The following is a 19,044-nucleotide window of genomic DNA, read 5'->3' as shown; positions in this document are numbered from 1 at the left end:
GGTTGCCATTTAGAATCCCAGGTATCAGGACTCCATTAATGCTGCATTTTTTTTATATAACAATATGCTGTGTTGATTGAACTACTGTATTTTCCAGAGTACAAGCTGCATTTTTTTTTTACTAGTTTGGGAGGCTGCAACTTATATTCCGAAATTCACAAGTGTGTTATTAATAATAGTAATTCTAATGACTATTTATATACAGCTTTCCCCAAAATCAAACTACTAAACAAAATAAACTCCAATAATAAAATAATAAATGCCAGTAATAAAAAATGCACCACAAAAATCCCTAGATAAAGAGCTCATAACACAGAAAAAAGTGTGTGTTATATATGGTTTTTTCCTCTTCAAGAGGCATTTTTTTTTGGACAGGTGCGACTTGTCCTCTGGAAAATAGGGAAACTCAAATCAGCTGTTCTGAGATGAAAAACTCAAGAGTTTCCCATCGCCAGGTAAATCAACTCAAGAGTTCAGAGACAGACTCACTTCCTTTCTGAAACAAACCCCAAGTCTCACAACCATAAAAGGACTCTGAAGACTTATCTTTCAACAGAGATAATGACATCATCAAACAGATCTGTGGAGCAACCTCATGATTCCATAAACTCTTCCCTGGCATCTCTTCATCTCACTGACTGACGTAAATTAACAGAATGATAAATGTATGAAATCCCGAACTTGTCTGCTGTTCATCCCTTAGTTGTATGAGTTGTATACGGGTGTGAGTATCAGTCATCTGTTACTTTGACTTTTATAGGTTGTACGTTTCATGTTGTGATGTAACAGTGGGAGGCAGTCAAGTTATTCCAGTTCCAGTGACATTATATTCCTGGAATTTCTGGATTCTGATTCTGGATGTGCTTAATAATAGCTCACCTTTGGGTCCTTGTAGACCTGGCTGTCCCGGCAGGCCGTTGGTACCAGGAGGACCAGGAGCTCCTGTGGACACACAGACACAGTAAAGACTTAACAGGTCCTGTTGAACTAGTCTATCTGTATAACAGCAGACTGCTGTGGAGGTCGTTTTTCCGTTGACCTCATACTTTGACCCAAGCTACACCCTAAAACCTCAACCCAAAATGTACTTTTCATAAAACTGCCAATCTTTTCTGATTTTGACAGGTTTTACTTTTTTGAATGCAGATGTGTGGTTGTACCTGGTGTGATGCTGATGTTTGCAAGTTTTCCCTCTAGCTTTTGGGTGCTGCGGTTGAACACTTTCAGGTCGGCTCTGATCTTGTCCAGCTGACCCTCCGCTCCACACAGACTGTTGACCTGTTTTCATGACAACCAAATGGAATGTGACTTTGATGATTAAAATTAGGCAACCACTTTAAAAGTGGAGTTTAAATGAACAGCCTGTCAAAGATATTCAGTGAAATGTGAAATTCAGTACTTTTATTCCCCATCATTAAAAGTGTAGTCCCTTTTGATTTTCTACAAAATTCACTTTGTGTTGAACTGCAGTTATTATAATATACCTTTATTTCTGTGTTATATTGCTAGTAAAGTATTTATTTTGGTTAGATTCAATGCCCAGAGCAAGGTCTGACAGTTATGATGCACTTGTTTGAAACTGGTAAATTTCTGACTTCCAACTCAGAAAAGCGTATGCTCTAATAAAGCTACAATTCTGACAATTATGACAAACAATTAAAAACTTTTTTATGATTCTAACAATTATGACAAACCCATTAAAAACTTTATTATGATTCTAACAATTATGACAAACCAAGTAAAAACATTGTTATGATTTGAACAATTATGACAAACCAAGTAAAAACTTTATGATTCTAACAGTTATGACAAAGCAATTAAAAACTTTATTATGATTCTAACAATTATGATAAACCAAGTAAAAACTTTATGATTCTAACAATTATGGCAAAGCAATTAAAAGCTTTATTATGATTCTAACAATTATGACAAACCAAGTAAAAACATTGTTATGATTTGAACAATTATGACAAACCAAGTAAAAACTTTATGATTCTAACAATTATGATTCTAATAATTATGACAAACCAATTAAAAACTTTATTATGATTCTATCAATTATCCCTTACCAAAAAGTAATACATGCAAGTATGTTTCAAGTATACTTCCAGTTTACTTTTTATATACTTATCAGTACTATTTTTTGGTAAGGGATGACAAACCCATTAAAAACTTTATTATGATTCTAACAATTATGACAAACCAAGTAAAAACATTGTTATGATTTGAACAATTATGACAAACCAAGTAAAAACTTTATGATTCTAACAATTATGACAAAGCAATTAAAAACTTTATTATAATTCTAACAATTATGATAAACCAAGTAAAAACTTTATGATTCTAACAATTATGGCAAAGCAATTAAAAACTTTATTATGATTCTAACAATTATGACAAACCAAGTAAAAACGTTATGATTCTAACAATTATGATTCTAATAATTATGACAAACCAATTAGAAACTTTATGATTCTAATAATTATGACAAACCAATTAAAAACTTTATTATGATTCTAAGAATTATGACAAACCAAGTAAAAATGTTATGATTTGAACAATTATGACAAACCAATTAAAAACTTTGTAAGTGTAATTTGATAACTGACACAGCAGACCTGTGTGAGTATTGTCTTGTACTGTGAAAAAGTACTGTGCATCCCAGTTATAATAAAAGTACGTTTGATGTCAACACAAAATCAGTTACAACAAAAATGAATATGTGAGCTACGTTTTTTTTTACTCCATAACACTACTGCTAATAATAATTTCTTTGTAAGTGTACTGGCCAGTAGAATACCACTCAAACACAGTTGCAAATGATCATGCAATGTTAAAATGATTGTAAAACATAATTATTCATACTTTTAGTTATATTATCCTTAAAATAGTTTTGAGGTCCCGCGATGTATATACTGAAAATCACACTTAAATAGAACCCACTTTTCAACCCACTTTTTACCAAAGTTGAAATTCATCACACATTTAATTTATTTATGAATATTAATCAGGTTTTCATACTTTTCAATGCTTTTATGATACGAGCCCAGATCTTAACCTGAATTCTAGGCTCTCTGGTGGCTTTTATTTACTATCTGTGTCCATCACACTTTCGCCTTAAACTTTAAAACTTTTTAAACTTTTAGTTACAAGCAATTAGGCATAGCATTAATTCTACCAGAAGACTCACTATCCAGCATGTTTCACTAACAGCTAATTGTCTCCAGCCATGCTCATAATCTGAAACAGATGCTACCATTAATTCTGACGACAAACCAATAAGATGCAGGCACGTCCTTTAAAAGCTTCAATATCTCACTTACCTCTTGTTGCATTTCAGTTATCCGCTGAATGCTCCCTCTGACACCCCACCGCCACCAGCTGGTTCCTGTCCGCCTCTTCTACGGGCAGGATTCGAGATCTTCTCAGCTCATCTCACAACCGTGAAGGGACTGAGGCTAAACTCAATTAACAACTTTGTATTGAATTCTCTAATAAATTATTTTCCCTAACCCATTGAGTCTTCTGGTAGAACTGACAATCAGCCATATTTCTTCAGTATGTTGTTCAAGGGTTGAAAAAGACTCTCACGTCTTCTATGATGTCACTACAGAAAATTTGTCGTAGAGTCTTGTCTATAATAATTTCTACATTCTTTACTTTAGCTCAGTGTTGAAGGCTTTTATTAAAACCTTAAAAAATAAGTTTATACTCTGAATACTGTGTTGAGTTTTACACGTTTTCTCAAAATTATAATATTGTGTTCAGTTTGCTTTTAACGAATCTCTAAGTCTGTTTTAAAAAAGTCCCAAGTCATCTGATGCCTCCTTTGTCAAGTGTTACATCATAAAAAATAACAGGGGGGAAAATGACCCTAAACATGACCATGAGGTGAAATGTGTATCTGATGTATAAGCAGCAGTAGGACCTGACTCTGGAGGGTCCATAGGTGGCCCTTCAGTGCTTGGGCTTCCTGGCTGTTGTTGTGGACAAGCAATTGAAGATCGACACCGCCCTGCTGCCTAGCGAGGAGAGAGTAACCTGATGATGTCTCTGAGCTGGAAGTTGACAGCGAGGACTGCAGCGAGAAAACTGGGAAATCGAGAAACAAATACAGGTGATTAAAATTTCACAGTCTTGGTTATTTCAGTGTTTGAATAAATCCCCTTTAACATATTAATCTTGCACCTCGTTGTATGCTGTATGATTGAAAAAACTTTAAGTGTGTCATTATACCTTTATAGAGCAGAAAGGCATTGAGTGCTGTTTGCAAGATGAGGTAGACAATAATCCCATTGAAACACCACTGTCTTCTGCGTCTGGCCGGCTTCAGATCTGAAAGATAAAAATAGGATCCTCATAATAATCAGTGTCCTGCAGTGAATGTGCATGTAGGGGACGCTCAGTATTTCTGTCCAGCCAGCTGACACAATAGCTTTCAGAAATATTCAAAGCTCCGAGCATGAAAGTTTTGGACAAACAGAGTAAAATGTCAGCTGTCAATCACAGAGGAACCCTTGGGGGCAGTGGAGACGAGCTTCTCTTTTTGGCAGGAAAAATCAAAAATCTGGCATAAGACCAAATTGGTTATGACTGAGAGATGAAATACGTGTGATCTGGAAAGTTTTCAAAGATCTGTGCACGTGAAGGTGAACTAGTCAGAGGAGCACTTTAAGGTGAAAACAGCACGGGGTTAAGGCACTGTTTTTTAAGACCATATTCACTGACATCATCAACCTGTGTCCACTGCCTTAGAAAACAAATGATGTTTCCACACCATAACTGGTGCTTGAGAGTTCTTCAAGGTTGATAATATGGACAGTTGAAACACCCCAGTTACATTCAATGGTCAGATTATGGCTCCCAAAGTGGCAGAGCAAAGGCTGGAAAAGATCCACAGGAACCTTTTTGACAGTGTTTCCTAACTAGCCTGCCGAATGACCAGGTGGATGTAGTTAAATAAGAAGGCACTCAGAGAGCACATACAGTACTTCTGCCAAGGCCACAGGTTCCTGAATGCTTAAAAGTTGTTCTTGATCCAGGATACAAAATATGTTCAAATTCAAAACAAAATTCTTCATTTTCAAGGACATTATACATCACCTCACCAAATTTCTTCAACATGCTCTCACAACATTTTGAGTTAAATGTTGCTGTGTGCCAAACATTGTTCTGGATCTCAGTTCCAGAATATGTTCCAGATCACCTCCAAAATTAAATCACTTATTTTCCAGAATATTATCCATCTGCTCACCCAATTTCATTGAAATTTGTAGATTACCTTTTGAGTTATCCTGCTAACATTTAAACACGCAAACAAATGCTATAGTGAAAACATTAGCTCCCTGGTGGAGGCAGTAAATACAACCCCTGGCAAAAATTATGGAATCACCGGCCTCGGAGGATGTTCATTCAGTTGTTTAATTTTGTAGAAAAAAAAGCAGATCACAGACATGACACAAAACTAAAGTCATTTCAAATGGAAACTTTCTGGCTTTAAGAAACACTATAAGAAATCAAGAAAAAAAATTGTGGCAGTCAGTAACAGTTACTTTTTTAGACCAAGCAGAGGGAAAAAAATATGGACTCACTCAATTCTGAGGAATAAATTATGAAATCACCCTGTAAATTTTCATCCCCAAAACTAACACCTGCATCAAATCAGATCTGTTCGTTAGTCTGCATCTAAAAAGGAGTGATCACACCTTGGAGAGCTGTTGCACCAAGTGGACTGACATGAATCATGGCTTCAACACGAGAGATGTCAATTGAAACAAAGGAGAGGATTATCAAACTCTTAAAAGAGAGTAAATCATCACGCAATGTTGCAAAAGATGTTGGTTGTTCACAGTCAGCTGTGTCTAAACTCTGGACCAAATACAAACAACATGGGAAGGTTGTTAAAGGCAAACATACTGGTAGACCAAGGAAGACATCAAAGCGTCAAGACAGAAAACTTAAAGCAATATGTCTCAAAAATCGAAATTGAAAAATGCACAACAAAACAAATGAGGAACGAATGGGAGGAAACTGGAGTCAACGTCTGTGACCGAACTGTAAGAAACCGCCTAAAGGAAATGGGATTTACATACAGAAAAGCTAAACGAAAGTCATCATTAACACCTAAACAGAAAAAAACAAGGTTACAACGGGCTAAGGAAAAGCAATTGTGGACTGTGGATGACTGGATGAAAGTCATATTCAGTGATGAATCTTGAATCTGCATTGGGCAAGGTGATGATGCTGGAACTTTTGTTTGGTGCCGTTCCAATGAGATTTATAAAGATGACTGCCTGAAGAGAACATGTAAATTTCCATAGTCATTGATGATATGGGGGTGCATGTCAGGTAAAGGCACTGGGGAGATGGCTGTCATTACATCATCAATAAATGCACAAGTTTACGTTGATATTTTGGACACTTTTCTTATCCCATCAATTGAAAGGATGTTTGGGGATGACAAAATCATTTTTCAAGATGATAATGCATCTTGCCATTTGTCACTCATTAAGTCCATGCCTCAGAGACTGCAAGCTGTTATAAAAGCCAGAGGTGGTGCAACAAAATACTAGTGATGTGTTGGAGTGTTCTTTTGTTTTTCATGATTCCATAATTTTTTCCTCAGAATTGAGTGATTCCATATTTTTTTCCCTCTGCTTGGTCTAAAAAAGTAACAGTTACTGACTGCCACAAATTTTTTTTCCTGATTTCTTATAGTGTTTCTTAAAGCCAGAAAGTTGCCATTTGAAATGACTTTAGTTTTGTGTCATGTCTGTGATCTGCTTTTTTTTCTACAAAATTAAACAACTGAATGAACATCCTCCGAGGCCGGTGATTCCATAATTTTTGCCAGGGGTTGTACTCTAAAATTACTTTATGCTTTTTCATCTATTTGTAAAGGTTTAATCAACATTCAGATTTAGATATTTTTCAGCCTGTACAATTAGTAAATTATAGCAAATCATAATTTTGAAGCCTAGCAAGCAAGGCATGTTCACACTTATCATTTAAAAGCTGGCAATGAAATCCCCACTGAAAACTGGTCTAAATGCCAACGTTTATTCAACATCTATTGCAGTGTGTGCCGCATTCCCAGAAGCAGAGCCACGAGGGTGTCTTTATCACTTGGCCCAGTGTGTGTACCGTCAGGTGCAGGTGGAAGGGCTCCAGGAGAGATGTGCTGCTGACGCTGAGCTCTCCCTTACAACCAGGATGTTGTCTGCTCTGACCTTTGTGCCACCAGAAGATGCGGTAGCTTTGTTTGAGCTGGTTCAGGAGGGACTGCCTGAGGAGCTCCAGCCTGTGATCATCTGCTTTGAAGACACCTTCATTGGTCACCCAAGTAGGAGAAGCCGCAAGGGTCCAGTTTTTGACCTCGCTATCTGAAACGTATCAGCCAGAATACAGGAAGGGCTGCCATGCACAAACAACAGTGCAGAATGGCTACTAGTGTTGGCTGTCACCACCCAAACATCTGGGTGTTCATGGATATACTAAAGAAGGAACAAGCAATGAACAGAGTCGTTATCCAGCAGTTGAGAGCCGGTGAGCCTGCACCACCACAATGCCAAGTGTACCGGGACACCACCACACAAACCATTGTGGCCGACTACCAAGAGATCACTTGGACTTCCTCCGCGATACTGCCCACAACTTGCAGCTATAAACAATGCCCTAATATTAATATTATGCATTTTGAACAGACTCATTGATACAACAACGCTTTACAGGCCAAATTATCAAATAGTACCATAATTTCCGAACTATAAGCAACTACTTTTTTCACATGCTTTGAACACTGTGGCTTAAACAATGATGTGACTAATTTATGAATTTTTACAGGCTTTCTCATAAGTTGAAATACATCAATTGATGCTGTCCATTGATTGGTTGAAAGCCACGGCCCTCATGAGGCGTAAATTCACACACACAGAGTAAATATAAAGTCTTACCTGTTCATTTTAGTGGATACATCATCACATCCTGAAGAAAAATTATCCACATGAAGCCTCCTGAATTTGGAAAACGACATCTGAAAATACTTTAATTCCTTGTTGTGGCTGAAGAAAAGCCCTCTCGGGCACTTTGCACCACAGTTGCTGTGTCAGATCAGTCAGTGGAGCCCCCCCCCCCCCCAAAAAAAACGGGTCTTTGCGCCATAAGTTGAAAAAGTCACTGCGCCTCATTAATGTCTCATTTACCACAGACACCAGGCGATCCTGGCTGCATGCGATCAAATATCTCATGATCCACAAAGAAAAAAAAGAAGGCAAAATTGCTCAGTTCTCCGTGTGGAGTGGAGAAGCAGCGCGGCACATGACATGATCATCAATATTTACATGTAACAACTTCAGGGGAAAAAAGCATTTATGGTTCATATTTAATTAAAAGTAAAAAAACTTTCTGTCTAACATCTTTTTGTGTAAATATCTCATTTTACAATGTGGAGACCTGCACCTTATAGACAAGTGTGGCCTATTTATGTACAATTTTTTTTCCTTTTTAAAATTGGTGGGTACGGCTTATATTCAGGTGTGCTCTATAGTCCAGAAATTATGGTTGTGTCAGTTTTTCATGCTTGTTTTGTAAACATTTAATTATTATTATTATTATTTAGTTATTACAAATAAAGTGACTTCACACACAAACGTGTGGTGAAAATAGTTAGGGGGTATTTTTAATTAATCATTTATGCTCAGTCAGCATTAGCATGCTAGCCTTAGCTCAGCAGCTCAGCAGCATTCACACAGTGACTGGCAAAAAACAACAACAACAACAAAACAACAACAAAAAAACAACAACAGTGATCATTTCTGGTTTGTTTTGTTGAGAGACAGTAGTAAAAGTGCATACTGAGTGTGTGATCAAAAAGTCTCACATTTCTTCGGCTCATTTGCGTTACAGGTCTTTTTGTTACTGTGTTCCGAGCTATGATCCTACAGCAACTGAGCAGAACACAAACAGCAGAAAAACACTTAAGTGTTCACGCATGTGCATCATAACAGCAAATGTAAATTCTTATTTGAAAATAATCCCTAAATCTGATCACATTGCAGAGTATGGAGTCTTCTTTTTGACAGCATGCAGATGACAGCTCTATATTATGACATTTTACAGTGCATCCAGTGTTGCTGACTGAACGGTCCCCCCTAAAAAGCCCCTCACCCCCCCGCCTTCACTGTGTATGTGTCATTTCGGGGCATCAGCAGTGTCATTTCTAAGCGTCTGCTGCAATCCACCGATTATCACATTGTTTCTGCTTAAAACCGCACTTCAGTCATCATCTATCTCAGCGGCAGATATCTGAAGCTTTTGTACAACAATCATTTCCACATAAATTCAGCATTATTTCATCATAAAAGACGGCGGACTGATCAGATCACAGCAGGAGCACATCTGGATCGTGTCACAAGTTTGTCCGCTTTGATTTCACTCAGGAAATGGCACTTATCATATTGAGAAAAATCACCACACGGAATTCTTTGGTTTTCATCCGTTTTGTTAAAAAATAAAATAACATAACAAAATATTTATTTTGACTTTGACTGAGAACTGTCATAAAACGGACCACCAGCACAGCTGGGGATGTAACCTCTGTCGGACTGGAGTCCCGTCCAGGGGGAGTGGTAGACTCCCACCCGCTTGACACTACGGAATCTGGATATAAGCACTAGCACCAATGGACCCAAAAGCCTATGTAGGACTGACTTTACTCAAGCAACTGCAAAGACAATGTGTCAAAACTTTCAAGCAGATTTCCTCAGACTTGAAAACATTTTGGTAATCCATATCTGCCAAATTCATCTTTTTCTTCCTTCACGGTGTTAACATGCTTGCATTATGACTTCACAAAGAGCTGATGTCCTCCTCGGTCATGTAGCAGAGATAATTTTGTGGCATTATTATTAGAGAGTATATACTTTATATATGCATATAAAGTATATACTCTCTGACGCCGATCCTAGTACAAATGTGTGCATTTATCATAATGAATAAATGCACTTTTTTAAAAGAAAATCCCTGAGTCAACAGTCATACATCTTTCGTTCTGTAGTGACATTAAGACACTAATACATCTTAAAATAATAAATAATACTTTGTGCATTGAGCTTCTTGGACTGGTAACCTGACACGCGACTGCCATCTGCAGGCCAGAGCGCGTAAACTGCAGCAGTGTATTTACTGGAAATGACAGCATGTGTTTGGTTATTTTCAAATGATTTCATTGGAGTAAACTGTTACTTTTGTTTGTCAAATTTATTCAGATATGCAGAGTATGAATCCACAACAAATGTGTTTGTCATTGACAAGCGTCACTTTAATTACTGTTTAATGTGAAGAACCAAACATTATCATCATTTCCAGTCTGTTTTTTTGTAATAGACTCAGTTACGTAACTTGTCCTAGTGATTATATATATATATTCACTATTTTTAATTCAAAATCTTTCATAATCATTGAAAATGAGGGTTTCGTGGATACATCACTTTTTAAATGGCACATTTATGAAATCCTTGCTATAATTTTTTTAATCAGATATAGGAAACATCAGGCGGATTACAAATATGAATATAAATTCTTATAAGTTATATAAAATAGCATGTGGACATGATATGTTTTTAAAAGGTGAAAGTTCACCAAACACAACATTAACATCATATCAACTATTTCATTCTTCACTTTTGTTGTTATGTTTGTTTGTCTTTGTGGAATCTTGCGTTGGCTCTAAACCTACAAAGTAATCAGGTATTATATTAGTTTAAAAAAAAAAAATTAGACAAAATTCTTGGCAACATTTTTTAACAACTAAAACGTTCATATTTCATCTTTTACTGACATATTAATAAAGAAAAAATGCCAAAAGCCCCATTTATGCATAAACACTCAGGTGCATCAGACTTGCACAGTCTGGCCTATGCCGATTTATAATGTCTGTGGATTTTAATTTGACCTGTGACATATTTGTACATGTACATACAACATATTGTATTTATTATTATTTTAATTGCAATATTAAGAGTTCTGGAGCTTTGCCACTTTTAACAATAACACAATTTGTGGCTGCAATATGTTGAGTAAAATGTGTAAAACTACTGTGTGATTTGTTGTCTTTTAGGTATGTGAGATATTGTAAAGTACAGTAAATGAGCTCAAACAACACTGATCTCAAATTAGAGTGTGTTTCTGAATGTGTGTCGTGTGGTTGAGGGTCAAGCTTGTTTTTCTTTGCAGCTACTCACCACTGGGCTGCAGACTGTAGAGATCACTGTTCTCTGACAACTCAAACAGCGGGTTCGTCCGACTGTACATGATATGAGTGTCTTCTCTGTCCACTGATGTCTCCATGGGGTCACAGGGTTGCAGTAGCTCGCTCTCGTCCTCCATCGGCCACCTTTATAACTGCACGGTTCCTGTGGACCACCCCAGATTACAACAGGAAAGCACGTGAGCTAAAGTGGAGGAAGGAACTGACTAGATGAAGCTGAGGAGGACTGACCAGGCAGAATGTAGCTGCAGTTAGTCATTTGAGGAAACTGAACATCTCTTCAACAAATTTAATGCAATCTCATCAAGAGAACATCTTGTTTTTTAATGCCTTCAGTCACGTCTGAACATGTCCCCAAGAAGGAGGCGACATGAGACTGTGGTTAAGATTAATCTTTGTTTACCAAAACTGATCACATTAAGCTTTTCTCACTGTCTGTGGGAAACCTTAGCAGAAAGAAAGAACACGCTGGGTGGGGATGTTCTTAATTACACTCAGCCATGTTATATTGATAAATGCTAACACTGTTAAACCGAACACTCCATTAATACAATAATTAAGTTAATGTAACTCAAACTTTGAAAAAAGTTATACTTACTCATTTCCATGAATTAAACTAACTCAAAAATTAATTGTTGTCATAACAACTCAGTTCCTTTAAGTGCATTTAAAGTTTCAGGGCATTTAAGTGTTGGTGATGTACAGTGGGGTAAAAAAGTATTTAGTCAGCCCCTGATTGTGCAAGTTCTCCTACTTAGAAAGATGAGAGAGGTCTGTAATTTTCATCATAGGTACACTTAAACTATGAGAGACAAAATGAGGGAAAAAAAAATCCAGGAAATCACATTGTAGCATTTTTAAAGAATTTATTTGTAAATTGTGGTGGAAAATAAGTATTTGGTCACCCACAAACAAGCAAGATTTCTAGCTCTCACAGACCTGTAACTTCTTCTTTAAGAAGCTTTTCTGTCCTCCACCTGTTACCTGTATTAATGGCACCTGTTGGAACTCGTTATCTGTATAAAAGACACCTGTCCACAACCTCAAACAGTCAGACTCCAAACTCAACCACGGCCAAGACCAAAGAGCTGTTGAAGGACACCAGGAAGAACATTGTAGACCTGCACCAGGCTGGGAAGAATGAATCTACAATAGTCAGGCAGGTTGGTGTGAATAAATCAACTGTGGGAGCAATTGTAAGAAAATGGAATACATACAAGACCATTGATAATCTCCCTCGATCTGGGGCTCCACACAAGATGTCATCCTGTGGGGTCAAAATGATCATGAGAAAGGTGAGCAAAAATCCCAGAACTACACAGATGGACCTGATGAATGACCTGCAGAGAGCTGGGACCAAAGTAACAAAGGCTACACACAGAGAGGGACTCAAATCCTGCAGTGCCAGACATGTCCCCCTGCTTAAGCCAGTACATGTCCAGGCCCATCTGAAGTTTGCCAGAGAGCACATGGATGATCCAGAAGGGGATTGGGAGAATGTCATGTGGTCAGATGAAACCAAAATAGAACTTTTTGGTAAAAACTCAACTCGTCGTGTTTGGAGGAAGAAGAATGCTGAGTTGCATTCTAAGAACACCATATCTACTGTGAAGCATGGGGGTGGAAACATCATGCTTTGGGGCTGTTTTTCTGCAAAGGGGACACAACGACTGATCTGTGTTAAGGGAATAATGAACGGGGCTATGTATCATGAGATTTTAAGCCAAAACCTCCTTCCATCAGTGAGAGCATTGAAGATGCAACATGGCTGGGTCGTCCAGCATGACAATGATCCCAAACACACCGCTCGGGCAACAAAGGAGTGGCTCTGTAAAAAGCATTTCAAGGTCCTGGAGTGGCCGAGCCAGTCTCCAGACCTCAACCCCATAGAAAATTTGTTGAGGAAGTTGAAAGTCCCTATTGCCCAGCGACAGCCCCAAAACATCACTGCTCTAGAGGAGATCTGCATGGTGGAATGGGCCAAAACACCAGCTACAGTGTGTGCAAACCTGGTGAAGACTTACAGGAAACGTTCGACCTCTGTCATTTCAACAAAGATTATGTTACAAAGTACTGAGTTAAACTTTTGTTCTTGACCAAATACTTATTTTCCACCATAATTTACAAATAAATTATTTAAAAATCCTACAATGTAATTTTCTGGATTTTTTTCTCATTTTGTCTCTCATAGTTGAAGTGTACCTATGATCAAAATTACAGACCTCTCTCATCTTTCTAAGTAGGAGAACTTGCACAATCAGGTACTGACTAAATACTTTTTTACCCCACTGTATTTCCAGTGCATTCCATTCACTCATTTTAATTGAGTTAATGTAACAGAGGCCAGCAGGTGTCGCTATGCATATGTAGTTAGTAAACCTCATTCCCAACAGCTCAAAAGAATTCTCTGGTCACAAGGCCAGAACTCTGGGTTCTAGCCTTCTGGTTAGAGAGTCTGTCTTCCATGCCAGAGATTGCGAGTTTGCATCCTGAGGGGAGCGAATGGGAGGAGTCATAATAACACAACGCAGAGTGCAGCCGCTACATTTATACCATTATGAAAAACTGCAAGTTCTGTTCATGGGCTACCATTTAGCACTTTTCATTCTGTTGTAGTCCTTTTAGTTTTTTTTTTTTTTTTTTTTTTTTTTTTTTTTTTAAGAAAGCAGATTATTGTCAACAAGTAAACCAAAGAATGCATCAAAAAATCTAATCCAAAATGTAATGCAAATTTTTTAGGCAGAAATTTATTTGTCACTTTTTTTTAAATTGAAAAACATAAATTAGACTTAGATCAATTTAATTAACTATAAATTGTTAAGTTACTAAAACTTTAACAATTAAAGTTTTGAAAATTATTTTATTTAAGTTGGCAAACTGAAATGGTTTTAAGGCGGTCGGTTTCCTCAAATGATTTGAGTTCAACTGACTCACTGAGTTTTACAGTGAAGACCATACAAGCATGGGTATTTTTGAAAATGTGTAAAAGAAAAAAGAAAATCTCATCCACATAATCCCTGTTTTAAAAAAAATATTTGGGTCAGCTGAGGTGGTTCGGGCTGCCCCCTGGGCGCCTCCCTAGAAAGATGTTCCAGGCACATCCATCTGGGAGGAGACCCCCGGGAAGACCCAGGACTAAGTGAAGAGATTTCAATTTGTTTCATTTATATAGCACCAATGCACAACAAAGTTGCCTCAAGGCGCTTCACACAAGTAAGGTCTAACCTTACCAACCCCTAGAGCAAGAACCCAGGTGACAGTGGTAAGGAAAAACTCTGTCTGATGATTTGAGGAAGAAACCTCAAGCAGACCAGACTTAAAGGGGTGACCCTCTGCTTGATCAATGCTACCGACACAATTGACAATACAAATATACAGGAAATTTTTGGAGTTCTTGCTGGTCTTGTCCACACTGTCCTGGGAACACCTCGGGATCCCCCAGTCGGTCGAAAGGATGCACACTTTAAAAGAATCATGTTTAACTATTCCAAAAAAAAAAAAAAGAAGCCTATATTCAAATTTGATAATAGTTTTTAATCAACAGGCTGTACAGTTAATTTATCAGTGCAGCTTTTGTGGAAACTCTGAACTCCACAGCCATTTTTCAAAGGCTTTGTTGTTGGGAAAGTGTAGGAACACGGACCCACAACAGGGGGCGCAAATGAACGGACAATGGAGTAAGTCAAAATAACAACGCTTTACTGTTGTGAATGTGCACAACGAATACAACCAATCACAGCAATGGACAACAGTCAATTCACAAAAGTGTCGTGTGGGCAGGCTCGAAGATAGGAGACGCCTCTCCAAGGTAAGACCGGAACCACACGGCTTCCTCCGCCACAGGACCCCGGGAATACCGGAGCCGCCAAGTCCCGAACTCCCAGGTGGCCACTGCCTCCGCGTGTCGGACCTGGTACTGCTGGCGAGGAACAAAGGACAGTTAGATGGGGGCGCGTTTGCACCCAGGACTCCGAACAGCAGGGAAGTTACCTCCACCTCTCGTTGGAACAGTAATCCACAAACTAAGCACAAATCCAAAAAGATACACTCCGTAGCTTCGATACGTTACCTCTCTGGTAGAAACGATATCTCGGCAATGAGGTGGAGGTGCCGTCCTGCTGATATACCCCACAGATGATTGCCGTCAGCTGTCTCAGGTGATGGGTGACAGCTGTCACCGTAGCTGCTCACGTGAGGCGGCGGCGCCCTCTGGTGCCTGGAGCCCGCACTCCAGGCAGGGCGCCCTCTGGTGGTGGTGGGCCAGCAGTACCTCCTCTTCAGCGGCCCACACAACAGGACCCCCCCCTCAACGGACGCCTTCGGGTGGCGACGGTAGAAGTCGGCCAGGAGGGCCGGGTCCAGGATGAAGCTCTTCTTCACCCAGGAGCGTTCTTCGGGACCGTACCCCTCCCAGTCCACCAGATATTGAAAGCCCCGGCCCATCCGTCGGACGTCCAACAACCGGCGCACTGTCCAAGCCGGCTCGCCATCGATGATCCGGGCAGGAGGTGGTGCCGGACCGGGTGTACAGAGGGGCGAGGTGTGATGGGGCTTGAGCTTTGACACATGAAATACTGGATGGATCCGCAGTGAGGCTGGAAGCCGAAGCCTCACTGCGGCGGGATTGATGACCTTGAGAATTTTAAACGGTCCTATGTATCTGTCCTGCAGTTTTGGGGAGGCCACTTGTAGCGGGATGTCCTTTGTGGACAACCACACTTCCTGCCCGGGGCGATACGTAGGGGCCGGGGTCCGCCGCCGGTCTGCATGGGTCTTCGCCCTCATCCGGGCCTTCAACAAAGCAGAACGGGCGGCACGCCACACCCGACGGCACTTCCGCAGGTGGGCCTGGACCGAGGGCACACCGACCTCTCCCTCAACCACCGGGAACAATGGGGGCTGATACCCCAAACACACCTCAAAGGGGGAGAGGCCGGTGGCTGATGACACTTGACTGTTGTGGGCGTACTCGATCCAGGCCAGATGAGTACTCCAGGCCGCCGGGTGCGCGGCTGTCACACAACGCAGTGTTTGCTCCATTTCTTGATTGGCCCACTCTGCTTGCCCGTTGGTCTGGGGGTGATACCCGGACGAGAGACTGACCGTGGCCCCCAGTTCCCGGCAAAAGCTCCTCCAGACATGCGAGGAGAACTGGGGACCGCGATCAGAGACGATGTCTGATGGTATCCCATGCAGGCGGACGACATGGTGGACCAGGAGGTCCGCTGTCTCCTGGGCCGTTGGGAGCTTCGGGAGGGCCACGAAGTAGGCCGCCTTGGAGAATCGGTCCACTATCGTGAGGATCACGGTGTTTCCCTGGGACGGCGGGAGGCCCGTGACAAAATCCAGGCCGATGTGGGACCAGGGGCGATGAGGCACGGGCAGCGGCTGTAGCAGTCCCGGAGCCTTGCGATGGTCGGCCTTGCCCCTGGCGCAGGTGGTACAGGCCTGGATGTAGTCCCGGACGTCGGCCTCCAGGGATGCCCACCAAAAGCGCTGCCGGACAACTGCCACGGTTCTTCGCACCCCTGGATGACAGGAGAGCTTAGAGCCGTGACAGATGTCCAGAACTGCAGCCCTTGCCTCTGGTGGGACGTACAGTCTGTTCTTTGGTCCAGTCCCGGGGTCCGGGCTTCATGCCAGGGCCTCCCGGACGGTTCTCTCTACGTCCCAGGTGAGGGTGGCCACGATAGTGGACTCCGGGATGATGGGTTCCGGTGGATCCGACAACTCCGCTTTGACCTCGTCTTCGTGTACCCGGGACAAGGCATCCGATTTCTGGTTCTTGGTCCCGGGCCGGTAGGTGATGCGGAAGTCAAAACGGCCGAAGAACAGTGACCAGCGGGCTTGCCTGGGATTCAGCCGCTTGGCGGTCCTGATATACTCCAGGTTCCGGTGGTCAGTGAAAACCGTGAATGGCACGGACGTTCCCTCCAACAGGTGTCTCCACTCTTCAAGAGCCTCTTTCACCGCAAGGAGTTCTCGGTTGCCGACGTCATAGTTCCGTTCAGCCGGGGTCAACCTGCGGGAAAAATAGGCACACGGATGAAGGACCTTATCGGTCTTCCCACTCTGGGACAGCACAGCTCCTATCCCTGAGTCCGAGGCGTCCACTTCAACCACTAACTGGCGACTAGGATCGGGCTGCACCAGAACGGGTGCAGACGAGAAGCGCCGTTTCAACTCCTTGAACGCGGCCTCGCAACGATCCGACCAGGTGAAGGGGACTTTTGGTGAGGTCAGGGCTGTCAGGGGGCTAACAACCTGACTGTAGCCCTTAATGAACCTCCTGTAGAAATTCGCAAAGCCGAGGAACTGTTGCAGCTTCCTACGGCTTGTGGGTTGGGGCCAGTCTCTCACCGCTGCAACCTTGGCCGGATCAGGTGCGACGGAGTTGGGGGAGATGATGAACCCCAGGAAGGACAAAGAGGTGCGGTGAAACTCACACTTCTCGCCCTTAACAAACAGCCGGTTCTCCAATAACCGCTGCAGGACCTGACGTACATGCCGGACATGAGTCTCAGGATCCGGAGAAAAGATGAGTATATCGTCTAGATATACGAAGACAAACCGGTGCAGGAAGTCCCGCAATACGTCGTTAACCAAGGCTTGGAACGTCGCGGGGGCGTTTGTGAGGCCGAACGGCATGACCAGGTACTCAAAGTGACCTAAGGGGGTGTTGAATGCCGTCTTCCACTCGTCTCCCTTCCGGATCCGAACCAGATGATACGCGTTTCTAAGATCAAGCTTGGTAAAAATCTTGGCTCCATGCAGGGGCGTGAACACCGAATCCAACAGGGGTAACGGGTATCGGTTGCGAACCGTGATTTCGTTCAGCCCCCTATAATCGATGCATGGACGAAGTCCGCCATCTTTTTTACCCACAAAAAAGAAACCTGCGCCCATCGGGGAGGTGGAATTTCGGATCAACCCGGCAGCTAACGAGTCCCGGATGTAGGTCTCCATTGATTCGCGCACAGGCCGTGAGATGTTGTACAGTCTACTGGACGGGAACCCACTGCCTGGAACCAAATCGATGGCACAATCGTACGGACGGTGGGGGGGGAGTGTGAGCGCCAGATCCTTGCTGAACACGTCGACAAGGTCGTGGTACTCCACCGGCACCGTCCCCAGATTGGGCGGGACTCTGACCTCCTCCTTAGCTTGGGAGCCGGGAGGAACTGAGGAACCTAGACACACCCGATGGCAGGTCTCGCTCCACTGAACCACTACCCCGGACGGCCAATCAATCCGGGGATTGTGCTTCAACATCCAGGGAAAGCCTAAAACCACACGGGAAGTGGCCTGAGTCACAAAAAACTCGATCACCTCCCGGTGGTTTCCTGACACCACCAGCGTTACAGGTGGTGTCTTATGTGTGATCGGAGGGAGCAGGGAGCCATCTAGCGCTCGAACCTGCACAGGCGAGGTAAGCGCCACCAGAGGGAGCCCTATCTCCCTGGCCCATCTGCAGTCCAACAGATTCCCCTCAGAGCCCGTGTCCACCAGTGCTGGGGCCTTCAGGTTAAATCCTCATACAGGATCGTGACTGGGAGTCGTGTAGCAATGTGGGTGTGTCCCACGTGAATGTCTCGGCCCACCCCTAGCCCAGTCTCTAGGGGCGGGCGTTGGTGTTGTAACCGCTCGGGGCAGTCTCTCACATGGTGCTCTAGTGCACCACAAACAAAACAAGCTCCATGGGCCCGTCTCCTCTGTGCAGCTGGTGCCCTAAATGTTGCCCTACTCGTGTCCATAGCTTTGTTAGTAGGGGGAGCTGT

The 19,044-nt window shown here is 42.1% G+C and overlaps 1 protein-coding gene across 2 annotated transcripts in view; it reads right to left on the bottom strand.

The window, feature by feature from the left end:
- Positions 1 to 11,629, bottom strand: part of marco (macrophage receptor with collagenous structure) — a 29,909-nt gene extending 18,280 nt beyond the window's left edge. Inside the window, exons 1-5 of one of the 2 annotated variants that reach the window (XM_034186995.1) lie at positions 11,241 to 11,629; positions 4,237 to 4,335; positions 3,929 to 4,092; positions 1,161 to 1,278; positions 880 to 942 (exon numbers count right to left, since the gene is read on the bottom strand). In XM_034186995.1, the coding sequence (XP_034042886.1) occupies positions 880 to 942; positions 1,161 to 1,278; positions 3,929 to 4,092; positions 4,237 to 4,335; positions 11,241 to 11,385 (589 nt within the window). In that variant the 5' untranslated portion in view covers positions 11,386 to 11,629. The remainder of the gene's footprint in view (positions 1 to 879; positions 943 to 1,160; positions 1,279 to 3,928; positions 4,093 to 4,236; positions 4,336 to 11,240) is intronic. The other variant, XM_034186994.1, reaches the window with a different exon arrangement.
- Positions 11,630 to 19,044: the final 7,415 nt, after the last annotated feature.

Source organism: Thalassophryne amazonica, chromosome 14 (assembly GCF_902500255.1).
Source record: "Thalassophryne amazonica chromosome 14, fThaAma1.1, whole genome shotgun sequence".
NCBI classification, from domain to species: domain Eukaryota; kingdom Metazoa; phylum Chordata; class Actinopteri; order Batrachoidiformes; family Batrachoididae; genus Thalassophryne; species Thalassophryne amazonica.
This window is presented reverse-complemented; position numbering and strand designations above follow the sequence as displayed.